The 24,010-nt window shown below is 41.1% G+C and overlaps 1 protein-coding gene across 1 annotated transcript in view; it reads right to left on the bottom strand.

Annotated features, from left to right (window-relative positions):
- Positions 1 to 17,599: 17,599 nt before the first annotated feature.
- SNCA (synuclein alpha) overlaps positions 17,600 to 24,010 on the bottom strand; it is a 145,230-nt gene continuing 138,819 nt past the window's right edge. The window contains exon 7 of the mRNA XM_073601040.1: positions 17,600 to 23,435. Within this exon, the coding sequence (XP_073457141.1) occupies positions 23,403 to 23,435 (33 nt within the window). The 3' untranslated portion in view covers positions 17,600 to 23,402. The remainder of the gene's footprint in view (positions 23,436 to 24,010) is intronic.

The following is a 24,010-nucleotide window of genomic DNA, read 5'->3' on the forward strand; positions in this document are numbered from 1 at the left end:
ATAGTCGCATATGAGTCTGGAAGTGGAGAGTTTTGACGAGTAAATTGCATCAACTGTTCTTTTATGTGATAATAGTGAATTCTTGCAATCACATCATTAGGTAGACTCTCTGATATACTGTATAAGAGTGCTTTGGGAGCCTATCAATTGTTAATTCCTGTTGTGATGTAGATGGCAATAGGTCTAAGGTCATTTGGCGTAAGAATTAAAATCGCATTTTTGACATTTTCAGGGATGCCACGGAATTTAATATTATTATGTCTAGCCCTGTCTTCTTGGTCTGCGACCTTTAACTTAAGTTGTTTGAGTTCCTCTTCTAGTTCAAAGTGCGCATCCACTAATTCATTATGTGTCTCAGAAAAGTCTCCTATTTTATTTTCAACGTATTCCACTCTCTCTCCTAATGATTCTAACTCCATTTTAGATGCATGAATTCTCTCACATCATGTTGTATTGCCCCTTTAAGTGACAATATCATTTCTTTTAAGTCAGTGTTAATGACTGGCTGGCCTGAGGTAGGAAAAACATGCAGTTTATCCTCAGGGGGATTTCCTACAGTCATTTGTTCAGTGTCATTGTAAGTTTCACTTACATGTCCTCTGTAGAAGAAATTCTTCTTTTTGTCTGACAGGGCTGTTCATTTTTATTGTATTGTACCTCATGTTCTTTCCTCTCATCTCCTGTACAGGCAGCCTGCCTGTTGCTGCGCTGATGTGAGAAGGAGCCAGCGCCATCTTGTTTTTTCTGATTCTCAGCCGGGACATTTAGTTTAGTCAGTTTGTGGGGCCCCTTCTGGGATTTTCGTTTCCCATTCTTCCTCATGTTCCTCGGTTCCTCCGGAGGCTGTGGGTAGTTTTGGGTCCGATTTTGGTAGCTTCTAGCCGCTATTAGAAGCCTCTGAACACAGAGCTCAGTTAGAATGCAGCCATTGAGCTCTGCCGCCGGCCATGCCCCCCCCACGATGAGTCATCAGCATTTTTTCCCTGTTTGCAAATACTAGAAAATTATAGCATTAAAAAACAAACCTGAAAAATGATTATTAATAATTCAAAGTATGAAGTTTGCAAATTCAGAAAAATTATTAACACCCCTTTGTATATTAACAGTCAGGGGTAGACAAAGCTGTGCTAGGTACGATAAATAAATCTCATTACCATGGACCAGTCAGGCCAAATGAAGCAAAACAATGTAAGGAAGTCAAGAAATAAAAAAATAGACTGAACTGTACTTTGATATACTAAATAATATGTGTGACATGAGAAATCAAAAGTACTATTTAAAAATAAAAATGACCTAAAAGAAGGCCATATAGTTTTGTATGAGTAGATTCTTAATGGCCAAAACTGTTTTATATTAATACTAAATATTGCATAAAGCTGCTATGAAACAGAACAAAGTCTAATTATGTCTCTAATCCATGATAAACAGTTTCAAAGGGAAGACTAAATAAAATGCACACTTGAAAGGTATTAACGACAAATTAACCTAGATACACTTTCGTTTGGATGTTATCAAATGTTAATGAACCCTGATGGGTAGAATTGTGAAACAGCATTAAACATTTAAAGGTGACGAGGATGAATTTATTATTTACACTTTTAATTGAGGTTGTATTGAAGCGAGATTATTTAAATGGGCTACCCAAGGGCCTTGGTTATAATTTTCCATTGTATAACCCATTACACAGTTGTTTACTTTATTGGTTATTTTAGTTGCTGAATCGTTATATTCAATTTACTCTGAGTTTTTAAATTAACAATGTGATCCATTTTAGCATAATATTCTCATTCATGTGTGATATTGTTTTAAAAAGAAAATGTTCCTACTTTTTCAGTATTTCATTAAATATGTGTATGGAGACAAATATAATTGCTTGTTACATATGCTGGTTGTACTACTGCTTAGTTATGCTGCACTGTGATTGTGCTGTAATAATTCATTATGTTAACTTAAAGGAAAACTCCAGTTAAAAATAATGCCTGGGACAATAAATAAAAAAAAAAAGTACTGGGGATGCCCCCCGCAGTAATTTCTTTTCACCAACATACACTATATTACCAAAAGTTTTGGGATGCCTGCCTTTACACGCACATGACCTTTAATGGTTGGTTCAATATTGAATTGGCCCACCCTTTGTAGCTATCCCAGATTCAACTCTTCTGGGAAGGCTGTCCACAAGGTGTATCTATGGGAATATTTGACCATTCTTCCAGAAGTGCATTTGTGAGGTCAGGCACTGATGTTGGGGAGAAGGCCTGCCTCGTAGTCTGCTCCCTAATTCACCCCAAGGGCGTCCTATCGGGTTGAGGTCAAGACTCTGTGCAGGCCAGTCAAGTTCCTTCATCCCAAACTCGCTCATCCATGTCTTTATGGACCTTGCTTTGTGCACTGGTGCGCAGTCATGTTGGAACAGGAAGGGCCAATCCCAAACTGTTCCCACAAAGTTGGGAAAATGAAATTGTCCAAAATGTCTTGGTATGCTAACGTCTTAAGAGTTCAGTTTAGTGGAACTAAGGGGCCAAGCCCAACCCCTGAGAAACAACCCCTCCACCAAAAGATTTGAACCAGCGGATAAAGTAAAGTGCAAAAAAACATGGATGAGCGAGTTTGGGGTGAAGGAACTTGACTGGCATGCACAGAATCCTGACCTGAACCCGATAGAACCACTTTGGGATGAATTAGAGCACATACTGTGAGCCAGGCCTTCTCTTCAACATCAGTGCCTAACCTCACAAAGGCGCTTCTGGAAAAATGGTTAAACATTCCCATAGACACACTCCTAAACCTTGTGGACAGCATTCCCAGAAGAGTTGAAGCTGTTATAGCTGAAAAGGGTGAGCCAATGCAATATTGACCCTTACGGACTAAGACTGGGATGCCAATAAAGTAAATGTGCGTGTAAAGGCAGGCATCCCAATACTCTTGGCAATATTGTGTATGTTGCCAGTCTTCTGGATTGAAAGTTGGCAGAGTGGTTCAGCACACTTTAGACTTACACTGCACACTTAAAAAAGCCACTTTTACAGGCATTTTGGCGCTTATTTTCTGTCTGTAAATGTACTTCTATGTTAGCTTAAGTGTCCATGCACACATAGGCATTTGCAGGTGTATTAATTGAGAAGCATTTACAGGCAGCAAAAAAAAAAAATAGCATTGGCGTGTTCAAGAGTAGAGCTTATGGGCAGAAAAAAAAACGGAATGCGTGTCTGCTATGTGCATTCCGCATTTTTTCTGCCCCTACTCCATTCAGGAGAGGTTGAGAAACGTCCCATGTACATGAAGCCTTAAATGCGGACAGCGGCTGCCCCAGAGCTGTGTGAACCAGCTCTATTGAATTCTATCCTGCGAATTGGATGTGGGGAAAAAGCCGCATCCAATTCACATATGTGTGAACACGGCCTAAGAGTTCCTTCAGCTGTGCATTCCGCATTTTTTCTGCCCAAAAGCTCTACTCCTGAACGTGCTGGTGCTATTTTTTTTCTGTCTGTAAATGCTTCGCATCTAATACACCTGTAATTGCCTATGTGCATCATGCATTCTAATGGACAGAATAAATTAATATTCTGGCAAATAGAATGCATTAATGCACATAAACCCGTATGCAATATGTGGCTTTTAGCTTATTTTTTAGGCAGCTTTTCTCCTGCCAGGAGAAATGGCATTAGGAGGAGTTGAGCAAATGCCCAGTGTGCATGAGGTCTTCCTGTACATCCAAGATGGCCCCTTGGCGGTGTGATTAAGCAGCCTGGGCTCACAGTACTGCTGGACAAAACAGTGCTTACACATCACTATGTGAGTGCCACACAGTCATGGAGAAAGGACTGCCTATTATTTCTACAGGAGAAGATTAAGGGCCAAATATATCATCGCTCCAGCCAAAAGGCTGCAGTAATAAATGTTTAAAAAAAAAAAAAACACTATAGTGCTTCATTGTAAGAGACGAGACTAGGCCAATCTGCATATGCTTTTTTGTATTGTGAAACAGTTCTCACCAGCTGTAACATCTTTTTCTCTGATTACCATTGTACAATTAATATTAAAGCTATTTGTATGCTCAATTTTCTTGTTATAAATAAAAATTATTATTGCAAAAAAATTGTGGTTTTACACTTTAAAATAGATGTAGAAGTTAGGAAATTAAATCATGTATGCAAGCAGCATTATCTTTCCAATAAAATTGTCCTGTGCATTTAAAAACACAACATAAAATTGTGCTTTATTTTTTAAATTAACGTAGTGGTCAGTCATATGACTGATCCTTTCCGTGACTCTATGATGGCAGGCTGGGACTTTCAGTACAACTATTCCAGTGACATATCTGAAGGTAAGAAAAATACATCTCCCTTTGCTCCACCTGTCAACATTGTAGAAGCTGATGTTACCACAGCAATGCCAGAAAAAAGGAAGGGCAGAGCTGGCCATTACACTGGCGTAGGAATGACCAACCTCTTTTGTTGTTTTGAAATGCTGGGCCGCTGGGGAAGAGGCTGTATCATCATGTAAAGCTGTAGTTCTGCAGCTATTGCAGGGAGACCAATTTGACAAAGCTGTGAAAAATTACATAGGCATCTTACAGTGTTTTCACCTGTAGGTCAGAAGTGGATCCTCAGCACTTTTTCTTTCAAGATTAACAGCTTTGTATACTTGGGTACATGACATATGGCACTACGCTTCTAAAAGGTACACAACTCTTCTTTTCACATTGCATTCACATTCTTTGCCAACATTTTATTGTGGTTTATGTCCCTTCTGATTCAACCCTTTATTTGTTCTGGTGATCCTTATTCCCATAACACTAAAGAGACAATTTTTCTTTATGGATCTCTCTTGAAGAGACACACATGAATAAAGAACATAAAAAGAAAGTGTAATTATACAGCATTTGACACATGTACCTATGACACAGAGCTGGCGAAGAGTCTAATGCCGCGTACACACGAGCGGACTTTCTATCCTACTTGGTCCGGCACACTTTCCGACGGACTTTGTCCGCCAGGTGCGCCGGACTTTAAAACGAACGGACTTGCCCACACACGCCGGGATTTTCCGGCGGGCTAAGTCCGCCCGTCTTTCCGACGGACTTTCGCCGGAGTTCCGGCGGACTTTCAGAATGAACGGACTTGCCCACACACGGACAAGTCCGTTCATTTTGAACGTGACTCAGGTGCGACGGGACTAGAAAAGGATGTCAATCTTGCCGCTTTTATCGGCGAGATTGACACCTTGCGAGCCCCGTCGCGGGGCATACCAGGCCCTTAGGTCTGGTATGGATTATAAAGGGGAACCCCGCTACGCCGAAAAAACGGCGTGGGGTCCCCCTAAAATCCATACCAGACCCCGATCCGAGCACGCAGCCTGGCCGGTCAGGAAAGGGGGTGGGGACGAGCGAGCGCCCCCCCCCCTCCTGAACCGTACCAGGCCGCATGCCCTCAACATGGGGGGTGGGTGCTTTGGGGGAGGGGGGCGCCCTGCGCCCCCCCCCCCCAAAGCACCTTGTCCCCATGTTGATGAGGACAAGGGCCTCTTCCCGACAACCCTGGCCGTTGGTTGTCGGGGTCTGCGGGCGGGGGCTTATCGGAATCTGGGAGCCCCCTTTAATAAGGGGGCCCCCAGATCCCGGCCCCCCACCCTATGTAAATGAGTATGGGGTACATGGTACCCCTACCCATTTACCTAGGAAAAAAGTGTAAGTAATAAAACACACTACACAGGTTTTTAAAATATTTTATTAAACAGCTCCGGGGGGGGATCTTCCTCCGGCTTCGGGGGTCTTCTTCCGGCTTCGGGGGTCCCTCCGCTTCATCTTCTCCCGGCGTCCGGTTGGTTCTTCTCCGCTCTCCGGCCTCTTCTCCCGGTGTCGCAGGTCTTCGGCCGGCCCCTCCGCTCTCTTCATGTAGCTCTATTGCGAGCGGAGGTCCGGACTTCTGGGCTTCTTGGCTTCTTGGCTTCTTGGCTTCTTGGCTTGGCTTGGCTTCTCTTCTCTTCCCCCAGATGTTGACACGACGCTCTCTCCGGCTGGACTGGTTTCTGAGGGCTGCGTTGTGACTTATATAGGCGGAGACCCCGCCCCCATATGATGTCACAGTCCCTGGGCATGCTGGGACTGTGACGTTTTAGGGGGCGTGGTCGGGGGCGTGGTCGACCACGCCCCCTAAAACGTCACAGTCCCAGCATGCCCAGGGACTGTGACATCATATGGGGGCGGGGTCTCCGCCTATATAAGTCACAACGCAGCCCTCAGAAACCAGTCCAGCCGGAGAGAGCGTCGTGTCAACATCTGGGGGAAGAGAAGAGAAGCCAAGCCAAGCCAAGCCAAGAAGCCAAGAAGCCAAGAAGCCCAGAAGTCCGGACCTCCGCTCGCAATAGAGCTACATGAAGAGAGCGGAGGGGCCGGCCGAAGACCTGCGACACCGGGAGAAGAGGCCGGAGAGCGGAGAAGAACCAACCGGACGCCGGGAGAAGATGAAGCGGAGGGACCCCCGAAGCCGGAAGAAGACCCCCGAAGCCGGAGGAAGATCCCCCCCCGGAGCTGTTTAATAAAATATTTTAAAAACCTGTGTAGTGTGTTTTATTACTTACACTTTTTTCCTAGGTAAATGGGTAGGGGTACCATGTACCCCATACTCATTTACATAGGGTGGGGGGCCGGGATCTGGGGGCCCCCTTATTAAAGGGGGCTCCCAGATTCCGATAAGCCCCCGCCCGCAGACCCCGACAACCAACGGCCAGGGTTGTCGGGAAGAGGCCCTTGTCCTCATCAACATGGGGACAAGGTGCTTTGGGGGGGGGGGCGCAGGGCGCCCCCCTCCCCCAAAGCACCCACCCCCCATGTTGAGGGCATGCGGCCTGGTACGGTTCAGGAGGGGGGGGGGCGCTCGCTCGTCCCCACCCCCTTTCCTGACCGGCCAGGCTGCGTGCTCGGATCGGGGTCTGGTATGGATTTTAGGGGGACCCCACGCCGTTTTTTCGGCGTAGCGGGGTTCCCCTTTATAATCCATACCAGACCTAAGGGCCTGGTATGCCCCGCGCTCGCCGCAATAGGAAGATTTGTTTTTCCTATTGCAGCGAGCGCGAGATGCAATACCATCCCCTCGTGTCGCATTTGGTCTGTCGGACCAGCCTACACACGAGCGGGCTTTCCGTCGGACCAGCACACACACGAGCGGACTTTCCGCCCGAAACTGAGTCCGACGGAAAGATTTCAAACATGTTTGAAATCTAGGTCCGGCGGGCTTTTGGGAAGAAGTCCGCCGGAAAAGTCCGCCGCCGCCCACACACGGGCGGATTGTCCGGCACACTCTGGTCCGCCGGACCAAGTATGCCGGAAAGTCCGACCGTGTGTACGCGGCATAAGGCTGGGTTCACATATGTTGTGGTCGCGGTTCACAGCATGGGGTCCGTTGCGTCCACTTGTAAACGCTGCTAAACACACATTTTTAAACGTGGATTACTAGCTGTGATGTTCCAGTGTTCAGAAGAGGTTGAGAAACGTCCCATGTACATGAAGCCTTAAATGCGGTAGCGGCTGCCCCAGAGCTGTGTGAACCGGCTATATTGAGAGCCAGTCACACTCTCCTGCGAATTGGATGTGGGGAAAAACCCGAATCCAATTCACATATGTGTGAACCCGACCTAAGAGTTCCTTCAGATGTGCACTTTCAGTTGCCAATATCTGTGTGCATCTATTCCTAGCACTGGGACCTTGCAGCAGTTGCGGGCTCGGGGGGCCAGAGCTACACATTTTTTTGCCTCACAAGGCCCCCTTATTTAACTGATGGGGCTTGGGCACCGCACAGGAGTTGGCTGCTCTACCATATTATTGGCAGCCCTGTAGCTGACAGATCACTCTACAACACTGACTGCTTGTGGTGCACTGTTGCTGAGGCTGAGCAGTGCGGCAGCAAGGACACTGACTGAGTATTTTGGCAGGATGCTTTGGGGGGTTTTGGACACCCCCCCCCCAGTTATCTAGGCCCCCGCAGATGAATTTATAATGGTTGCTGTAAAGGGCATTTTTCTGTTATGCTGAGGGACTGCTAAGTGGAATTGCATTGGTTGTAATGGCTAGATAGTCTTTCCAAAAACAGATGCAGAATACTTTCTGATAAAAGCTTTGTGACATCACGATTTTTACAACTTTTTTTTTCTTTGAAATAGTGCTAAAACAGTCACAGGTAAACAGCTCCCTGTTTGGCTGTTTATGAATTACCATAGTGTTTTTTTTTTGCCTAAACATCTCCTTTAGTACATCATTGAGTCTCTATATAGAGATGCATTTACCACAAGGTCAGAGCGAAACATAGGTCTTCTGCTGGCCAAGAAGAATGGCAAGAATGTAAAAATGCATAACCTGTAAGGAAACTAAAAGTACAGATTACATTAACAGTGCAAAGTAAAGAATTACTAAAAATATACGATAGATCCTCTGCAATGTGATTTTTTTTCAAAAGCTCTTTTTAACTGACCTATATGACTGGTTAAAGGCAAAGAACATTTTTGAAAGCTTCATTTTATTACGCCAGCTTTGTGAATATATTTATTTTAAAATGAAAGCACTTTTGATATGCAAAATATTCCTTATGCAAATGCAAAATAAAATGTATTATTATAATACATATTCCATAATATGGAGACTATGTATTGGTGTGCCATTAAAATCTCATCTACAATGCACATTTCGTGGAAGTCAACTGTTAAAATAGAGACAGATATAGACCCAGGCTGAGTCATAAAAGCAAAACTGTACTGACACAGTTCCTTATCATACCAGAAGTATATTGCAAGAAAAAAAATAAATGTTAGCAAAATGTCAGACTGCAGATTAAAAAGGGATACTAATGAGATTTTTCATCTTGCCAGGGTTTACATATAAATTATTTCTGAAAACTGCAGTAAACATAAAATACAGGTCATCCCACATTAAAGTGACAAGGATAAGGGCTCAGGCTAGGGATGAGGTTTGGAGCCACCTTGTGTTCTAGGCAGATCTCACAGTTTTGTGCTTGAACCTACAATGAACTTGTCCCTGGCTAGATGAGTCTCTGAGAGATAATAATCTGTAAGAATGGACAAACAAGACCCCTCACTATAAAAGGGTGAGCTCCTAGCAGTCATGTTGTTACTGTGTGTTTGTGGGTTAGGCTTTCATGTGGTTATGGTGCAGAGGTATCAGGTGACAAAAGTTTTCCTAGAGTTTTTGTTTTGCTCTGCCTAATAGTCAGGCAGTGAAAATGATAATTACAGTAAATGCTCAAACTAGTTTCAAAAGCAAGGTGCTTGATGACACGCCCAAAAGATATCTTCAGCAATACAGAATACCACCATTATTTTGTGCTAACATGGGCTGGCTTCCAGTGGCTTGCATCCTAAATCCTAAATTGGGATTCCTTGGGCTATGCAATAGGAACATGACGAGAGAAGTATAACTTCATGATGCAATGGGGTTCATCTGACTGATATCTGAACAGCGGAGCTGGGTTGCTTTGCACCTGATCTAGGAACAATAGAGTAGAATCCTGAAGGTCCCTAAACTATCCCTATATAGCAGGAACCTTTCCTTGCACTAAATCCAACTGTCCCTGACAAGTCCCTCTCCCTACCTACTCCCACACTGCAGGCACCCTCAATGGCCTCAGCAGGGAATTTTATACAGCGGGTAAAATAAGTATTGAACATGTCATCATTTTTCTAGGTAAATATACTTATATATATTTACGATGCTATTGACATTAAATTTTCACCACATGTCCGTAACAACTCATGCAATTCATACATACAAAGAAACCAAAACAAATAAGTTCAAAAATTAGTTTATGTGTAATAAAATAGAATTACACAGGGAAAAAGCATTGAACACATGAAGAAATGGAGGTGCAAAAAGGCACGAAAAGCCAAGACACCAGCTGAAATCTATCAATAAGTTTATCATAAAGCAATCCTGCCCCTTGTCAGTGCAAATTAGTTTCAGCTGGTTCAGTCTCAACAGATGGCCTACAAAAAGCTGTCTCATTACCAAGGTACCAAGCAACATCTCATGATGGGTAGAAGTAAAGAGCTCTCTCTTCTTCTCAACCTTATTGTTGCAAAACATACCGATGGTTTCAGAGGGATTTCTAAACTTCTGAATGTTCCAGCGAGCACTGTTGGGGCCATAATGTAGAAGCGGAAAGAACATCGTTTCACAATAAACTGGCCACCACCAGGTGCTCCTTGCAAGATTTCTGACAGAAGAGTGAAAATAATTATCATAAGAGTTGTTCAAGAGCCAAGGACCACTTGTGGAGAGCTTCAGAAAGACCTGGAATTAGCAGATACAATTGTTTCAAAGAAAACAATAAGTAATGCACTCAACCATCATGGTCTGTATGTACGCTCACCGTGCAAGACTCCATTGCTGAAGAAAAAGCATGCTGAAGCTCATTTAAAGTTTGCTGCACAACATTTAGACAAGCCTGTGAAATACTGGGAGAATATAGTCTGGTCAAATGTGACCAAAATTGAACTCTTTGGATGCCATAATTTACACCATGTTTGGAGGTCAAACAGCACTGCAAATCACCCCAAAAACACCATACCAACAGTGAAGTTTGGAGGTGGGAACATCATGGTGTGAGGCTGCTTTTCAGTATATGGTACTGGCAAACTTCATGTGATTGAAGGAAGAATGAATGTAAATATGTACCAGGACATTCTTGATAAAAATCTGTTGCCATCTACCAGGTTGATGAAGATGAAACAAGGGTGGATATTTCAGGAAGACAATGATCCCAAACACAAAGCCAAGGAATGACATAAAACTGTGCAAATGAATAATGATGATTGAAAAGACAAATATCCCTGAAGCTAAATCAATGTTCACACGGTGATTATTCCCTGCTAGTTGATTCACTTAGTCCCCCAGTAACACTGAGCTCCTTTTACTGTGTGTGGGGGAATAAGGGCCGTAGAGCGGCGGCGGCGGAGGAGATCCAGGGAGAGAGAGGAGATCCGGGGAGAGAGAGGAGTGTGACATCCAGCAGAGATCCGGAGAGAGAGGATATTATTCATGTGGAGGAGCCCAGCCTGCCGCACACACACACCGGGATTGAATATCCTGATAAACGTCAATATTGCCATTGCGGATGGACATAACCAATACGTTTCTGGAAATACTTTGGTGTATTCATTTCTAGCCTGAACTGCTGGAGTGAGCGATTTAGCACAGCATCAAATAGACAAAACAAGTGTTTCCCATTCTTTGGTTGCAAGACTCCCAAAACCACCCATGTAGGGCAAGATGTCTACCCTTCTTGATTGGATCTCCTTATCCTGCCCAACACTGGTCCTCTCTGCTGATTACGTGGATTCATTGGACGGAGGGTTCCTGTCTGCCCCTCTCTGTGAGGAGATCGAATGTGTTGTCCCCTAATGAGTGGATATTCTATACAAGCTGATATATAGCTTGCCTCTGGTAAGCATTTATTCTTACAGGTGGTGGATTCCTCACTGGGTGTGTGTCGATGAAATTTCGAAAAATCACCGTGTGAACATTGATTTCGCTTCAGGGATCTTTGTCTTTTCAATCATCATTATTCATTTGCACAGTTTTATGTCATTTATTGTTTTTTGTCATTTTCCATTCACCAACGATTTGGGTTTGGGACTTTTCTTCTTTGGTATTATCACATAATTTTTCAAGCTTACTTTTTGCCACTTTACATGATTAATTTTTATTAGATTGATTTTTAACATTTTCATTTTTATTGTATTTGGTATTTTTTTGGTTTTACTTTCAGTAGTCTAACAATTCAATCCTGTAGCGTGGTTCCTTAGATTACTTTTGATTTGTTATTTGTGTATGCCTCGCAATTAGAACTGCTGCTTATTTAATATTTTATGTTTGTGTAAGCGCGGTCATTTTGTTTATTTACAAAGCCAAGGAAACTCTCAATTGGTTTCAAAGAAAGAAAATAAAGCTGCTAGAATGGCGCAGCCAATCACCTGGCTTGAATTCAATAGAAAACCTATGGCAAGGACTAAAGATCAGAGTTCATAGAAGAGAACCATGAAACCTTCAAGATTTGAAGACTCTTTGTGCAGAAGAATGAGCCAAAATCACACCTGGGCAATGCATGCGACTAGTTTATCCATATAGGAGGTGTCTTGAATCTATCATTACCAACAAAGGATTGTGTACAAAGTATTAAATAGATTTCAGTTAGCATGTTCAATACTTTTTTCCAGTGTCATTCCATTTTATTACACATAACTTAAGAACTTATTTGTTTTAGTTTCTTTGTATGTACTATATGGATTGCATGGGTTGTTACTGACATGTGGTGATAATAATTTCCTCTGTTCCTCCTAGTAATTCCCTTCTATCACTAAATGTCTTTAGTCTTCTTGGGTTGAATGATGCTGAGCTTAGCACAAAAAATTTGTGTAGGGGGTCATGGATGTGCCCCCTTAGTGGACATCATAATGGCACCCTGCACTCACATATAGTGTGTCTATTATTTATGTTTTTTGTTTTGTCCCAACACGTTTATTGATACATTGCGAGTGCACGGTAGGGGAGAGCCACAATATACAGTGGGGACAGAAAGTATTCAGACCTCCTTAAATTTTTCACTCTGCAGCCATTTGCTAAAATCATTTAAGTTCATTATTTTTCCTCATTAATGTACACACAGCACCCCATATTGACAGAAAAACACAGAATTGTTGACATTTTTGCAGATTTATTAAAAAAGAAAAACTGAAATATCACATGGGCCTAAGTATTCAGACTCTTTGCTCAGTATTTAGTAGAAGTACCCTTTTGATCTAATACAGCGAGTACAGAATACATGAGTATTTTTGGGAAAGATGCAATAAGTTTTTCACACCTGGATTTGGGGATCCTCTGCCATTCCTCCTTGCAGATCCTCTCCAGTTCTGTCAGGTTGGATGGTAAACGTTGGTGAGCAGCCATTTTTAGGTCTCTCCAGAGATGCTCAATTGGGTTTAAGTCAGGGCTCTGGCTGGACCATTCAAGAACAGTCGTGGAGTTGTTGTGAAGCCACTACTTCGTTATTTTAGCTGTGTGCTTAGGGTCATTGTCTTGTTGGAAGGTAAACCTTCGGCCCAGTCTGAGGTCCTGAGCACTCTGGAGAAGATTTTCGTCTAGGATATCCCTGTACTTGGCCGCATTCATATTTTCCTCGATTGCAACCAGTCGTCCTGTCCCTGCAGCTGAAAAACACCCCCACAGCATGATACTGCCACCACCATGCTTCACTGTTGGGACTGTATTGGACAGGTGATGAGCAGTACCTGGTTTTCTCCACACATACCGCTTAGAATTAAGGCCAAAAAGTTCTATCTGGGTCTCATCAGACTAGAGAATCTTATTTCTCACCATCTTGGAGTCCTTCAGGTGTTTTTTTAGCAAACTCCATGCAGGCTTTCATGTGTTTTGCACTGAGGAGAGGCTTCCGTTGGGCCACTCTGCCATAAAGCCCTGACTGGTTGAGGGCTGCAGTGATGGTTGACTTTCTACAATTTTCTCCCATCTCCCAACTGCATCTCTGGAGCTCAGCCACAGTGATCTTTGGGTTCTTCTTTACCTCTCTCACCAAGGTTCTTCTCCCCCGATAGCTCAGTTTGGCCAGACGGCCAGCTCTAGGAAGGGTTCTGGTCGTCCCAAACATCTTCCATTTAAGGATTATGGAGGCCACTGTGCTCTTAGGAACCTTAAGTGCAGCAGAACTTTTTTTGTAACCTTGGCCAGATCTGTGCCTTGCCACAATTCTGTCTCTGAGCTCTTCAGGCAGTTCCTTTGACCTCATGATTCTCATTTGCTCTGACATGCACTGTGAGCTGTAAGGTCTTATATACACAGGTGTGTGGCTTTCCTAATCAAGTCCAATCAGTATAATAAAACACAGCTGGACTCAAATGAAGGTGTAGAACCATCTCAAGGATGATCAGAAGAAATGGACAGCACCTGAGTTAAATATATGAGTGTCACAGCAAAGGGTCTGAATACTTAGGACCATGTGATATTTCTGTTTTTCTTTTTTAATAAATCTGCAAAAATGTCAACAATTCTGTGTTTTTCTGTCAATATGGGGTGCTGTGTGTACATTAATGAGAAAAAAAAAATGAACTTAAATGATTTTAGCAAATGGCTGCATTATAACAAAGAGTGAAAAATGTAAGGGGGTCTGAGTACTTTCTGTCCCCACTGTATATACATTATCATTATTTCCCTGCATTCACAATGTACTGATACAGAGCAGTGCTGATGTCATCATCACTCTTTGCATCATTGGCGACTGGCAGAAAAGATCCTAAGAGGAAGATGACTCTGCACATCATGTGACTAGCCAAGGCAAGTATTAAAAAAGCAAGGAGGGGTCAGCAATTTAAAATGTTAAAATGGTAGCCTTCTCCCCTGACATGTTTGCTTTAAAATTCAAGCATCTGGGTGAGCAATAGAAACAGACGATGAGAGCCTATAGAAACATCTACGCCTACTCCTGCAAATGTGTATGTAATGGCTCACATGGAATGTATGTGTTGGAGTTGTGTTGTGTTATAACATTCTCTTTACAAAATGCAATATGATTGTAGTCAGATGACACAAAGAGGTCTAAAGAGTGCTTGTGATGTATTGTTAGGAAGGAGGCATTTACAATCAGACATTATCCATCTGATCTTATGAGTCAGGACCTAGCATGTAAAAAAAAAAAAAAACATGTTAAGGTGAATGATAGTATCTGTTGATGAGTACCTTCTGCTCATTAATGATTCTTTACAAAGAATAATGTGGACAAGTTTGTGTTCATAAAAAAATCTCTTGAGTAGAGATGCAGTATACAAGTTTTTCGCTATCTGGTAACTGTGGCATATGAAGCACACAATTTTTACGTGTATAGTTTAATACTTCAAAGAAAAACATTCTCATGTTCATTTCATACACCACATCCCATAAATATATAGTCATGCTCATAAGTTTAAATACCCTGGCAGAATGTATGATTTCTTGGGCATTTTTCAGAGAATATGAATGATAACACAAAAAAATTTCTTTCACTCATGGTTAGTGTTTGGCTGAAGCCATTTATTATCAGTCAACTGTGTTTACTCTTTTTAAATCATAATCACAACCCAAATGACCCTGATCAAAAGTTTACATACCCCAGTTCTTAATACCGTGTATTGCTCCCTTTAACATCAATGACAGCTTGAAGTCTTTTGTGGTATTTATGGGTGAGGATCTTTATCTTCTCAGATGGTAAAGCTGCCCATTCCTCTTGGCAAAAAGCCTCCAGTTTCTGTAAATTCTTGGGCTGTCTTGCATGAACGGCACGTTTGAGATCTCCTTAGAGTGGCTCAATGATATTGAGGTCAGGAGACTGAGATGGCCACTCCAGAACCTTCACTTTATTCTGCTGTAGCCAATGACAGGTCAACTTGGCCTTGTGTTTTGGATCATTGTCATGTTGGAATGTCCAAGTACATCCCATGCGCAGCTTCCTGGCTGATGAATGCAAATGTTCCTCCAGTATTTTTTGATAACATACTGCATTCATCTTGCCATCAATTTTGACCAAATTTCCTGTGCCTTTGTAGCTCACACATTCCCAAAACATCAGCGATCCACCTCCGTGTTTCACAGTAGGAATGGTGTACCTTTCATCATAGGCCTTGTTGACTCCTCTCCAAATGTAGCGTTTATGATTGTGGCCAAAAGCTCAATTTTGGTCTCATCACTCCAAATGACTTTGTGCCAGAAGGTTTGAGGCTTGTCTCTGTGCTGTTTGGCGTATTGTAAGCGGGATACTTTGTGGCATTTGCGTAGTAATGGCTTTCTTCTGGCGAATCGACCATGCATCCCATCTTTCTTCAAGTGCCTCCTTTTTGTGCATCTTGAAACAGCCACACCACATGTTTTCAGAGAGTCTTGTATTTCACCTGAAGTTATTTGTGGGTTTTTCTTTGCATCCCGAACAATTTTCCTGGCAGTTGTGGCTGAAATTTTAGTTGGTCTACCTGACCGTGGTTTGGTTTCAACAGATCCCCTCATTTTACACTTCTTGATTAGAGTTTGAACACTGCTGATTGGCATTCTGAGTTCCATGGATATCTTTTTATATCCCTTTCCTGTGTTATACAGTTCAACTACCTTTTTCCGCAGATCCTATGACAATTCTTTTTGCTTTTTGCTCAGAAACGTCAGTGCACCACTGGATGAAAGATGCAAGGGTCTGTCAGGAGTCCAGAAACTCACTGACCTTTTATACACACACACTAATTACAAGCCAACAGATCACAGGTGAGGATGGTTGTCTTTAATAGCCATTCAAACCCCTTTGTGCCAACTTGTGTGCATGTTATTAGGCCAAAATCACTAGGGTATGTAAACTTTTGATCATGGTCATTTGGGTAGTTTCTGTTGTGATTATGATTTAAAAAGAGTAACACAGTTGATTGGTAATAAATGGCTTCAGCCAAACACTAACCATGAGTGAAAGAAAAGTGTTTGTGTTATCATTCATATTCTCTGAAAAATGGCCAAGAAATCATAAATTCTGCCAGGGTATGTAAACTTATGAGCACGACTGTACATAGAAACAACTTTTGGAAGAACTACCCAAACCATAAGGGGACTTTCAAAGTGCATATATACACTATATTGCCAAAAGTATTGGGATGCCTGCCTTTACACGCACATGAACTTTATAGGCATCCCAGTCTAAGGCTGCATTCACACTACAGCATTCTGAATCATGGGCAGATTTGCCGCAGACCTGCCGGCGATTTGACAGTGCCGATGTGTTAATGACAAATCACGGAACTCGCATTTGAGATGCCATTCATTTGAATGACACCTCAAATAGCTGTGCGGGTCTGCCGCGATTGTCGCATGATAAAAAGTGCTGCAATCACGGAAATCCACATCGCGGGAAGCATGTCACCCCAAAAAATTTCAGGAGCTTTTTTTGGGCGACATGCTTCCCGCAATGCTGATTGCCGCGATTGCAGCGCGTTTTATCTTGCGACAATCGCGGAAGACACTGTGATTTGAGGTGTCATTCAAATGAATGGCATCTCAAATGCGAGTTCCGCGATTTGTCATTCACACATTGGCGCTGTCAAATCACAGGCAGATTTGTTGCAAATCTGCCCTCGATTCAAAACGCTGTAGTGTGAATGCAGCCTTAGTCTGTAAGGTTCAATATTGAGTTGGTCCACCCTTTGCAGCTATAACAGCTTCAACTCTTCTGGGAAGGCTGTGCACAAGGTTTAGGAGTGTGTCTATGGGAATGTTTGACCATTCTTCCAAAAGTGCATTTGTGAGGTCAGGCACTGATGTTGGACTAGAAGACCTGGTTCACAGTCTCCACTCTAATTCATTGCAAAGGTAAAAAGGTATTCTATCAGGTTGAGGTCAGTACTCTGTGCAGGCCAGTCAAGTTCCTGCACCCCAAAATCGCTCATCCATGTCTTTATGGACCTTGACTATCAGGTTATACTGTACTATACACTGTGTGATTGTGGTCTGGACTATGAGTTAAACTGATTCACCAAATTCCCTCTAAAAATACTGCTGTGTTAAATAACAACACCTCACTTGTTTATGACACAAGCAACATTTATTTCTTTATGTACAATGAAATACAGAACATCTGTTAAATTACAATAATATACAATATGAATAGATCAAACCAATGCTTTATTCAAAATTTTACCTTCATACTGAATATTTCTGGGATCTTTTTATAGAGATCAGCAAATAATTTACTTAATTTCTCCACACTCTATTTTACCACCTGGATATCAAGGGATTTTAAAAAAAGATACACAGAGAAAGTTTATTGTCAAGGGCAAAGTGGAAAAAAAATGGTTTAAGGTACACAGACCAGTGAATTAATGTGAAATGTGATAAAAAAATATTCTGCATATCTTTTAATGGCTGCAAGTATCACTTATGCACAGTTAACACCTTTCTTACAATCACAGAATTAGCAATCCCCTTTTCTGATTCAGCAACTTTTTCTCTTGTCTCAGCCCATGGTTGAACAATTGGAAGAACAGCAGCAAAAGGATGGCGCCATCTCCCTGCTGTCCATGTTTTCAAGCGTGTTTAGCATTAGTTGACAGCACTGTGCAAAACAAAGAGTCCTGACTTGCAGGTTGCTGTCCCTCTCCCCCATTCTGAGTGCTTAAAAAATTAGATAGGAGGCCAATTCAAAGAGAGATACGCAACTAGATTTATTGGTGTTCTTTAAATATGCTCTTGCAGTTTAGTTTTACTTCTCTATACTCGGTAATGGGTATAATGGATTGTGAAAAGTTTTGATTGGTATCAATTATCAGCAAATCCTTCAGCAGAGAAAAAGGTGGAAAGTTCATTAACCTACAAATTCTAGATACATTTCATTTATTTTTATGTTGGTTCAAATATGGTGACTGTATAATGTGCAGAGAAAGTTTCCAGAGTTACTTTAAAAATAGGACAAACTTTCAGGAACAATATTTTCCATGGGATAATTGCAGACAACTGACCTTTTATAGATAGTCATTCTATAGTGCACCAAATATTTTATCAATGACTACACTTGAAATCGTAGAATATTGTAAAAAATGTTATGTCTTTATACAAATAGTTATTTTTTTTTTCAAAAAATAAATTTCTTTATTCTGAGAATGCACCAGTTTTCAGATCAATCGTTTCCAACCCGAATGCTCGGCTGTAAAATGTTGAGGAAATGTATCATAGCTAAAATCTATAGTTAGGCCATGGGTTTAATATATAGACACGTGGGAAATAGAAAGTCAAGAAAAATGCCCACAGCAACAAATCATGTGCTTTTATTGTATTTTAATTTCCTGGAATTTTAGTAGATATTATGAGAAAGATCCCCACCTTCTTAGTCCCTTAACCATTTCACAACCTTCTCCCTCCCTGTATACTCACCCCCTGTTTCTATTTATTTATCTTTTACTTACCTGGCTCCTAGTGTACAGAAATCATTTTTTTGCCCTTGTGGTGATAATGTCATCATCTGGGCTGAAGAGTTCTTTTTGGTTTAAATGTTGGTAGTCAGGATCCCAGAAAGCCCTGCAGATCCACAGTAGCCCCTCACTATAGGATATGTGGAAAGAACAATATTGTCAATTACAACATCTCTGGTTGGAGCTTGATGTGTCTTGCTGCTAACAAGCTTGACATGGTGGGTTATCAGTGATAACATAGCAAGCATGCAGACCTTGTGCAGCTACAAATGCTGCACAAGGTGACAATGCTAAGTGGTTTGACTACAGGAGGTACAGGTGCTATCAGAAATGGACCCCAAACTGACAGGATCACCAAAATATTTTATGTATGTTTAAAGAACAATTGAACTATTGAATATTGAGTTTTCTTTTAAATATGAACATACAGAAGCTCAAACGAGCAGGGCCCTCTGATTCCTCCTGTCTTGAATTGTATTGTGACTGTACTGTCTGCCCCCATTAGTATTATTTTAGATACTTATATAGCGCCCTCAATTTACGCAATGCTTAACATATATACCCCCATGTTGTAAAGCTTTGCACAAACTCTTGGCGCTATATAAATCCTGTATAATAATACAGCATGTACTTAGTAAGATATGAAAATTCAGTATATACTTAGTAACAGCATCTATAACATATTCATTTTTATTTGCCTGTAGTTCTATTTTAACTTCACTTTTTGTTCAAAATCTCTTACAGCAGGAGCTGTGAAAATTGTACCTAGGGTGAAAAGCCAAGGTAAGGAAATCAACCTAATTTTTAAAATTTGAAAGCACAATTAACTAAAACTAGCCATACACATTAAGGTTACAAGTTGAATGAGAGAAATGAAAAGATTCCCCCATGCATACTAAACAGCATGGATGTAGGAATCTCCCCTGCCAACTATTACATTATGACAGCCTCTGTCAGAATACCCAAACAGTGACTGCATCTGATTGGATGCAGTTGCTGTCCAGATGAGAATTTTTCCCCTGGCTACTTCAATTTTGAGATTAAAGTTGGGTAATGCTAACAGGACCATGTATGGAAAGCATAAAGGTTTCCCAAAGCAGAATACGTGCATTCCCTCCGCGGACGCACAAAGCACTTAGGCAAATAGACTGTGCACTTTGTAAAGCTTAGTAAAATGAGCTTGGTAAATGAGGTAAAGCTTCACTTTACAAAGAATACCCAATCACGTGCAAGGAAATAAAAAAAACACAGCAGTTTAGCTTGAACATGATTGGATGATGAAAGTCAGCAGAGTTTCTGCTCATTAACTAAGCTCTTGAGCAACTGCTCTTGCAAAGTGCACAGTCAATTTGTCTTTAGTAAATCAATGCCTAAAGTCAAAAGTTTACTTTTTTGACATATTAATTCTAGCCCAGTTTTTGATATAATGTACAGTATGTTAGTTGGTTTAATGTAATCGCTATGATACCCCTTTTGTGGTTTTGGAAACCCCAGCAGGCTTGAAGATGGGCCAGGTAACCCAGAACCAAATAGACCATTTTATAAACTGGTACACACCTCAGCTGTATGCTGCTAAAGGTAGGTCCGAGGTTAGTTACTGCCAATGGCTGCATATTTGTGAGGGAGCAAATGCAAACACTAGCTCCAGAGGTGTCAACAAGGATGGGCAGTAGGTAACTGATTATTTAACTGTAACAAAGTCATCTCCTGTATTGCAGCTCCACCATTGCAATAAACATTTTGGAAAGTCAGTCTGCTATAGGAAAACATACACATCCTGATACAAATCAATGTGGAGTTATGTAAGAGAAGTGTCATAAGTAGAATTTTTGCTGCCCATAACATTCTTGGACTGTAAGAAAAAAAGCCGATTGGTTGATATAGGCTTAAATTGTCTTCCCAGTACAACACTCTTCATACATTGTATCTGCTTGCTCCTCAAACTTACCAGCAAGAGAAACCTCAAAATTCAAAAATAGCCTCTCTACATATAGAGGGTCCCAAACAAATATGGGTTTCCATCTACATTTGGAATATATTAAAGAAGAATTAGGAAAGTGATTCCCCCCAAAAATGTCTAAAAGCTAAAAGGAGGTATTGATGTAGTGATTTTCGGGCTTATTATTTTTATTAAGTAACCAGAATGTACAAAACATATTGAAACAACTGCTGTGTATAACTAAAATATAAAGCAATATTTACAAATATGGTGTACTGCATGTAAAGCATTATTTAGTTGTTCATGTACTTCATCCTCTTTTTATGTACCTGGCTTTTCTATAGTATCGATTAGGGATGCAGCAATACTGTTTTTTTATTGGCGAGTACCAATACTTTTGGTCAAGTACCCGCCAATACCGAATACCAATACTTTGCGGTGCAATTTGTGTCCAAACAAAATGAATGGGCATAGATCGCACTACAAAGAATAGCACGCAATTTGAACAGGAATGCATTCTGTCCGAATCGCATGTGATTTTCCCCTCCGCCCCTGTGTGTGTGTGAATCCAGTAAAGGAAGTAAAGTGCCATGTAGTGCAGCAATAGGCAGTTTATTAAAATGTTATAACAACTCACAAAGTAAATATCTAGTCAAATCCATCTCTGCAGTGTCCCTGTCCCTGATGATAGCAAACCATGGCTGCTGTAGGTCTTCACAGGGTTGGAAGAGAGGTTCTGGGACTCCTGTGGGTATAGGGTGGAAGTGATGTCAGCTTGGGGTCGGACCGAAGGACATCTCCTACAGCCCTGTGAGCAGTGCGATTTGCACCCATTCATTTGGTATGGATGCAAATCACACCGCAAAGTATCAGTCTCGGCGTCTGGAGCATTTTCACGAGTATGGGTACTCGTGAAAATACTCGGTATCGGCATCGATACTGAAATAGGTATTGGTGAATCCCTAGCATTAATGTATTTGAGAAACACAAAGTATTGAAGTGTTTGAAAGTGAAACAGTTTGGTTCATAGTTGATGCTGAATCTCAGAAATGCAGCACATTTAGAAACAATCTCCAAATAGTAGGTAAGTAGAGAGGAGTGAACTTTTAAAAATCTAATCAGCTGGTGATTCGCCAGCTAGCTGATCAAAAAACAAAAAACAAAAAAACGAATGGATTCCCACATCAATACATTTAAAGTGGATGGAGGAATCCTCCCCGCTGCCACTATTGTATTCTGATAGCGAGGATTGTCAGAATACACCGATCACCGGCTGTAGTGCTGATCAAGCACACATTTGATCATTAGGTCAACTCCTTTCAAACAGAAATGGCCATAGATTGATTGAAATATGGCCAGCCCCTGCTGAAAGGCCCAAATTTTCATCCATGGCCAGCTTAAATCTTCTCATGCACCACAAGTAGATTTTGAATTAAAAATGTTTTTTTTTTAATTCAAATGAAAAATAAAATTACTTCACCCTGGTGTTGAAGGGCACTGGGCTGGGCTGTTATACAAATACATTGTTCCAGGAAGTGGTGTGAGGATTGAAGGCATTTATCCCTTCACCTCTAAACTGATAAAAGTGTCCACAAAGTCTCCTAGTAGAAAATAAAAATACATTATTTCTAAATTGATTTTATTGAAATTTAAGGTAAACTCCACACTTTATTCATTGTATTCAGAAGTTAAAGAAATTACCTACAGGTGTATTCTTGCTTCACAAATTGGGTCTCTCAGTAAGTTAAATCCCATACTACCTTCAAGGACACAAGTGCAATGCTCTTCAGCACCTGTCAGGGATTTTTGACTCAGTAGGGGGGGTGGCATCTTGAAGAACCTGCCAGATGCTCAAGGGGATTTAGGTTACTATCAGCAGGGTGAGATCTACATTCTCATGGCCATTACACCAAGGGAATGCTATGCTCCTATGATATTCTGAACTAGCCCAAGGGTCATTTATTTAAAGAAAGTTTAAAAAAAGTAATAACAAATGGAAGGGAACGTTAAAAAAGTATAAATTGACAATTAGCAGCTTCAATATAATATATCATCATACAAATTTTCCCAATTGGATTTGAATCGCAGGCTTAGAGAATCAATTCACTTAGTAAGACAATAACTAACATATGAAACATTCAAAGTGTAGGAAAATAGAAACAATACAAAACCACTGGTAAACAAGTAAGAATACAAATAGAAAGTCAAACATTAATAGACACTTAGGTGATTTTTTTTCTTTTTTTGTTCCTTTGAAGTCATCACATCCATAGCACACATATAGACCCCATTGACTGCTGATCTTCTTAATGGGGTGGATTTAACTAACCAGACAATAGATTGTATTTAGTGGTCCTTTATGTAGCTGATGGAAGACTTCCATTTTACAGTTATTAAATAAAAAAAGAAATAAAATCTGAGACTAGGTACATTGGAATGTATTATGAATATCTAGTGCCATGCCACTTGCTCACAGTCTTCATGCTTTGGGATCATAATCTTGATACACTTCCTACACAAATCAAACAAAAACACAGAAAAAATGCTGCATTAACACGTCTTTTTTATGTGTGTGGCTTTTCTTAGTTAACAACAGAAATGGAATCATGATTAAAATGCAATTTCAACATTTTGACGAGGTACAAGCTCATCTACCTCAGCAAGGAACTGAGGAAGACGAGCTTGTGCCACGTTGAAACGTGGAAATAAACCATATCACTGAGTGTTTACCTTTTTAACATGTAAAAAAGTGTAAAATAGAAAAATTGGGCTTTTAGAACAGTAATTCCAATGGATAAGTAGTATATGTCTCATAAATACAACTATCATTTTAATAGGAATATAGAAAATGTATTATTCAATACATGTAAAATTGAAAATCAAACAAAAACAGAAGGGCAGCTAAAGACCCATATGTATATAAAAACAGATATGCATCCTGTTACACAGGATCTGCCTAAGGGAATAGGTAGATTTAAAAAAAAAAAGAAAACAGAAAGCTTACACATGTAAGAAATCTTGAACAAATATAGATTCGTTATAAACCTAACAAATTGGCTGCTCAAATGATGGGTGTTTGCCACCCTG

This window comes from Aquarana catesbeiana, linkage group LG01 (assembly GCF_042186555.1).
Source record: "Aquarana catesbeiana isolate 2022-GZ linkage group LG01, ASM4218655v1, whole genome shotgun sequence".
NCBI lineage: Eukaryota > Metazoa > Chordata > Amphibia > Anura > Ranidae > Aquarana > Aquarana catesbeiana.